The sequence below is a fragment of the Electrona antarctica genome (assembly GCF_951216825.1).
Source record: "Electrona antarctica genome assembly, chromosome: 6".
Classification (NCBI taxonomy): Eukaryota; Metazoa; Chordata; class Actinopteri; order Myctophiformes; family Myctophidae; genus Electrona; species Electrona antarctica.
The window spans coordinates 57,326,074-57,332,182 of record NC_136811.1 but is presented as its reverse complement, the minus strand read 5'-3'; the positions used below and the strand labels follow the sequence as shown (position 1 = coordinate 57,332,182).

Sequence of the window (6,109 nt, the reverse complement as noted above, 5' to 3'; positions counted from 1 at the left end):
CCACTGATCTTTATCCACCCTCTCCTCATCCCACTGATCTTTATCCACCCTCTCCTCATCCCACTGATCTTTGAAGCACCAGAACCTACTTGTCTTTATTACCTTTCGCATCGAGCACCTGGGTGATTTTCTTTTTGTCGCTATATATACACTTTGTCGCGGTCACGTCTTGAGCCCTGTTTTCTCATGGTTTTCCTCTGTCTCTCCCAAGTCCTGCTCCTCTGACTCTGATGGCCCTGATTGCCATCACCTGTGGGGACCAGCTGAGCCAGGTTGGGTGATGACAAGCTCCAGTGACTATTTAAGCTCCGCCTTGTGTTTGTTCAGAGCTGGATCTTAAGTTAGTGTCAGGATCAGTTTGCTGTCATCCTATGGCATCTTCTTCCCCTGCCTTTGTTTGAGTCCCAGGACTTGGGTTCTATAACACCTGCAAACTGTGACACAGTATAGTGTCTAGGCCTACATTTGGTTTGTTTACTGTTGAGTGAGAAAACAATGTTGCACATGAAGCTAATCATCTGGGAATTAACCCCCCAAAATAAATGTCCTGGGGGTCCCGACCCACAGTTTGGGAATCACTGTTGTAGGGTGTAGAAACTCAACCTTGTGCCCTCAAAAAGTTGACCATACTAAAGGCCAAGTGGCCTTGCCCCTAAAAGGATGAAATTCCAGGCCTGCACATGACACCTGCAGTACGCTGTCTGTGAAGTGTGCAAGTGGACAGTTCTGAACGGACACTTTCTGGTGCTGATATGTTTTTTTGGTCTGAAGGCTACAACGTTTTGTGTATGTTTAATTTGGCTTTGCCTTGTTTGTTTGTTGTTGTGAGACCATTGTGAAACTGTGTATCGTAGGCCTTGTGTGCGGTCGCTCTATAGATGAGGGACATGTCGGAGTTTTCCCTGTTTGTCTAACCTATTGTGTTCCAGGTTTTTTGCCTACATCTGCGATGTGCTGATGAGTGGTGTTTAGGGGTTTTTAAATGTTTAAAAGTGGGGTAATGTCGTAGAAATTTAGATATAAACATTTAATAATACCCCTTTATAAAAGTGTATCTCCTATAAATTGCACACCCCTGTGGTGCTGTTTGTTTACTCTGTTACTGTCCCATTTGTTGTCAAGTCTTGAGGCTATGTTGGGGGTTGACTGTTGGGGGAGTGAAGGCTATAAAGGCTGTGATCTTATGTTACTCTGGGAGTCAGACTGGGGTTTCCATACGTGAATAGATCTTATGTTACTCTGGGAGTCAGACTGGGGTTTCCATACGTGAATAGATCTTATGTTACTCTGGGAGTCAGACTGGGGTTTCCATACGTGAACAGGTCATGTAACTCTGGGAGTCAGACTGGGGTTTCCATACGTGAACAGGTCATGTTACTCTGGGAGTCAGACTGGGGTTTCCATACGTGATCTTATGTTACTCTGGGAGTCAGACTGGGGTTTCCATACGTGAACAGGTCATGTAACTCTGGGAGTCAGACTGGGGTTTCCATACGTGAACAGGTCATGTAACTCTGGGAGTCAGACTGGGGTTTCCATACGTGAACAGGTCATGTTACTCTGGGAGTCAGACTGGGGTTTCCATACGTGAACAGGTCATGTAACTCTGGGAGTCAGACTGGGGTTTCCATACGTGAACAGGTCATGTTACTCTGGGAGTCAGACTGGGGTTTCCATACGTGAACAGGTCATGTATCTTATGTTACTCTGGGAGTCAGACTGGGGTTTCCATACGTGAACAGGTCATGTAAGTTCTTGGCTCCTTACTCGAGTAAAATCCTCGTACTTCCAAACTCTGAATTCTTGTGTTGCCTCATTATTATAATTGTCTTTCTGAGCATGTGTCCTACAGACTGCCTTAACATTACAAACAAGCAAACATTGCGTTCTGGCCTTTAACCCATTTTGGGCGGGAACCCCTTTTGGTGTTAGCATTATGTTATGCTTTAGCTATTGAAAAATAGCAGATCTACAAGCTCATAGCTTGTAGTTCTGCTATTTTTGAAAAATCGAAGAACGACTGACATAGAAACATAGCTTTTTCAGAAAACTGTCAGGATGTAGAAGACATTTTTAGAATCTGATCTCAGGTCAAAATGGGTTAAATGAGGCTTTACCGGTCAAAGGACAGGCGGGCTTGGGCCCAAATATGGAGACGTGTGACGTCATAGCTCTGACATCACAGGCTGTCCTTCAAGTGCTGTACAGGTGCCTATTTCGGCCATGTCGGAATTCCGGTCAAATTAATGCCAAGAATCTCATGACATCACACCGTGCATTATAAAAAAGGCAGGGGGTCAACCAACTCTACATTGTTCAAACTGGGTCTGGTGATGGTGGGGAGAGGGAGTGGATTTAAAGTGTGACGGACACTTTAACGTGAGTGTGGTTCTACCACGTAACAGTCAGGAAAGATCTGGAAAGATCTTTTGACGGAGCGAGAGTCCTCTAGTGACCGATCCGCTTTGATCCACGGTGGCGGCGGCGGGCGGTGCCGAATGTTTCTCTGGGTGGCGCATCTGCGAGGAACGCCGAAGCGATACTTCCATGCATCCGTGTCCGTGGGGCACCGGCTTTTCTCCTTCGGAGGGTTCTGCCGGGAGAGGACGGACCTCGACGAGTGCAACGGGGATCGGATAGGCGTGTACGTCTTCAACACGGTGTCTTTGCTCTGGGCCAAGTTGCCCCCGTCGTCGTCGTCGACCCTCGAGGTGTCCTCCGCTCGCTGCTGCCACACGGCCGCGCTGATAGGCGACGCCGTCTACATCTGGGGCGGCATCGTGAACATCGAGATGGAGGAGGAGGACGGGAGGAGCGCCACCATCGAGGGGGAGTATTGCGGCGCGCTTTACGCCTTCGACGTCGTCACGCACGCGTGGTTCAAGCCCGGCGGGGTCTCAGGTACCCCCCCGAGGGAGAGGTTGGGTCACTCGGCGTGCGTCTTGGGGACGGTCATGTACATCTACGGAGGGTTCAACCACCTGACCGGATACACCGACGACATCCACACGCTGGACACGGCCACCATGGTCTGGTCTTCGCGGAGCGCCGTCAGAGGCACCCCACCACCGGCTTCGCTGTATCACTCCGCCACCGTCGTCGGGACGAGGATCTTCGTTTTCGGGGGCCTGTCGGGGGCCGACCAGAGGAAGCACTGCGACGGCGTGGGCGTGCTGGACACGGAGAGCGACCGCTGGCTTAGCCCGGCGGTGCGGCCTCGTTCCGCGCGGCAGATGCGTCGTCCCGAGGGACGCCGGTGCCACTCGGCCTTCGCCTACAGAGGAGAGCTGTACGTCTGCGGCGGCCTCACCTTCGACCGGAGCTTCAACGACTGCTGGAAGCTGGACCCGGAGACCTTCTCCTGGAGGAGGGTGGAGGCCACGGCGGGATGCGAGGCGGGGACATTCACCATGTGCTGCTGCCTGGTGGGAGATCACACGGTGCTGTTCGAGGAGGACACGTCCGACGACCTGTATGTCCTGGACTTAGACCCCGGTCTGAGGACGCTGTGCAAGCTGGCGGTCATCGGACACGGCCTGGAGCGCTCTGGGCTCCCGCACGACGTCAGGTGGGAACTGGCAGCCATGACGACCACGACCACCAGCAATGGATGACAATGACAGAGGTTTGAGACAAAGGAACAACAGATGAAAGACTATACGGTAACGTAACATGACAGCAATTGTGCTTTGCCCAGGTTTGTTTGTATCCCATAGCGAACGATGATTTGATTGGCTGAGCAATGTGTGTACCCCATAGCGATGATTTGATTGGCTGAGCACGGAATGTGATGTATGATGATGTATGATGATAGGATGATAAGACTTCACACGAGTATGATTTTTTTAATGTTTCTTTGTATTTTTGAGGGTTCCTATATACATGTTTAATGTTTTTAGTTCAATGTTTGTTTTAAAAACGCCATTGACAATGAAGGGAAAATGTATGTCCTGTTGTCCCTATAGTCTTGTGACTATATATTTGTGGACATATTATATCTTGACCAATCTAATCTAAATAGAACACACGAATACGCCCCTTTACCAACTCGCCCCCGCGATTTTTGAGTGGTGTAAACCACTCCTACAACTGGCTTTGTTAGTTTACGTGTCTGTCTGTTTGTCTGTCTGTCTGTTCGTACCAAAAAATGAGCATGGTTGCTATGGTCACCCAGTTCACACGGGTGTGATTTCATTATGTCAGACATTACGTCAGACCACAGATGATCATTATATATAAGACCTTACATCACTTCACACGGGTGTGATTTTTTGTAGTTAACAGTTAATTTAGTATTTCCCTCCCTCTCTGAAATCTGAAATTATCTTGTATACAGATTTATTTGATTGTATAGTAGTTGATCTCTATACTATACTGTAAAATGTAGAAAGAACAACATGTCACAGAGACGGTGACTGCTTAATTAAGTTAATTTAGGACCTTCTAGCAGTTAATTTCGTTTTATTAAACACATTTCCTCCATGTAGCCCATGTTTTGTAATGGCATCATCATGCTATTATGCCCGTGGATATACAGAGTGAACTTAACAATGATAAATTAATATGATAATACCTTTTATATAATCACCAACATGAATTATGTTTGTTATTTACAGCTAGGTAGAGTAGTGGGGCGAGATGGAAAAGGGGCGACCGTACCTGTTATTTACAGCTAGGTAGAGTAGTGGGGCGAGGTGGAAAAGGGGCGACCGTACCTGTTATTTACAGCTAGGTAGAGTAGTGGGGCGAGGTGGAAAAGGGGCGACCGTACCTGTTATTTACAGCTAGGTAGAGTAGTGGGGCGAGGTGGAAAAGGGGCGACCGTACCTGTTATTTACAGCTAGGTAGAGTAGTGGGGCGAGGTGGAAAAGGGGCGACCGTACCTGTTATTTACAGCTAGGTAGAGTAGTGGGGCGAGGTGGAAAAGGGGCGACCGTACCTGTTATTTACAGCTAGGTAGAGTAGTGGGGCGAGGTGGAAAAGGGGCGACCGTACCTGTTATTTACAGCTAGGTAGAGTAGTGGGGCGAGGTGGAAAAGGGGCGACCGTACCTGTTATTTACAGCTAGGTAGAGTAGTGGGGCGAGGTGGAAAAGGGCGACAGTACCTGTTATTTACAGCTAGGTAGAGTAGTGGGGCGAGGTGGAAAAGGGGCGACCGTACCTGTTATTTACAGCTAGGTAGAGTAGTGGGGCGAGGTGGAAAAGGGGCGACCGTACCTGTTATTTACAGCTAGGTAGAGTAGTGGGGCGAGGTGGAAAAGGGGCGACCGTACCTGTTATTTACAGCTAGGTAGAGTAGTGGGGCGAGGTGTAAAAGGGGCGACCGTACCTGTTATTTACAGCTAGGTAGAGTAGTGGGGCGAGGTGTAAAAGGGGCGACCGTACCTGTTATTTACAGCTAGGTAGAGTAGTGGGGCGAGGTGGAAAAGGGGCGACCGTACCTGTTATTTACAGCTAGGTAGAGTAGTCGGGCGAGGTGGAAAAGGGGCGACCGTACCTGTTATTTACAGCTAGTTAGAGTAGTTGGGCGAGGTGTAAAAGGGGCGACCGTACCTGTTACCTAACACACCTTTAGAGAGAGGCCTCTGCAGCCTAAACCCTAAACCCTGAACCCTAAACCCTAAACCCTACACCCTGAACCCTAAACCCTAAACCCTGAATCCTGAACCCTAAACCCTAAACCCTGAACCCTAAACCCTAAACCCTGAACCCTGAACCCTAAACCCTGCCCAGTGGCATCAAAAACGGCCCTGGTGGTATTTTTTACTTAGTTAAGGATAGTTAAAAAGGATAGTTAAAAATGTTTGATCTTAAGCTGTATGAAATACTTGCCATTAATATAGTGGTTGCAACTGTATTAATTGATTGCCCGAGTCCCGTGGTGGGAGTTCTGCTCTGGTTATGGTGAATATTAAGCAGTTCCGGTCATTTTGTGGGGGGCACTGAGGCCACGCATTAAACATACATCTAGTCCTGAGCCGTGGCTCAGCGGTCCAGGCACCTTGGCCGGTAGTCCGAGTCTGGCAGTGTGCCGTGGGTTCGACTCCCGATCCCGACGGCCTTTACTGCATGTCACTCCCCCATCTCTCTCTCCCCCATTTCCTGTCA

At 49.0% G+C, this 6,109-nt stretch overlaps 1 protein-coding gene across 1 annotated transcript; it reads left to right on the top strand.

The window, feature by feature from the left end:
- Positions 1–230: 230 nt before the first annotated feature.
- Positions 231–3,614, top strand: LOC306925190 (kelch domain-containing protein 3-like; the record flags this gene model as incomplete). Its single annotated transcript, XM_079503882.1, has 2 exons — positions 231–272; positions 2,406–3,614. 2 exons carry the CDS (start codon positions 231–233, stop codon positions 3,612–3,614), a joined length of 1,251 nt encoding a protein of 416 aa, XP_079360008.1.
- Between the last annotated feature and the right edge of the window lie 2,495 nt (positions 3,615–6,109).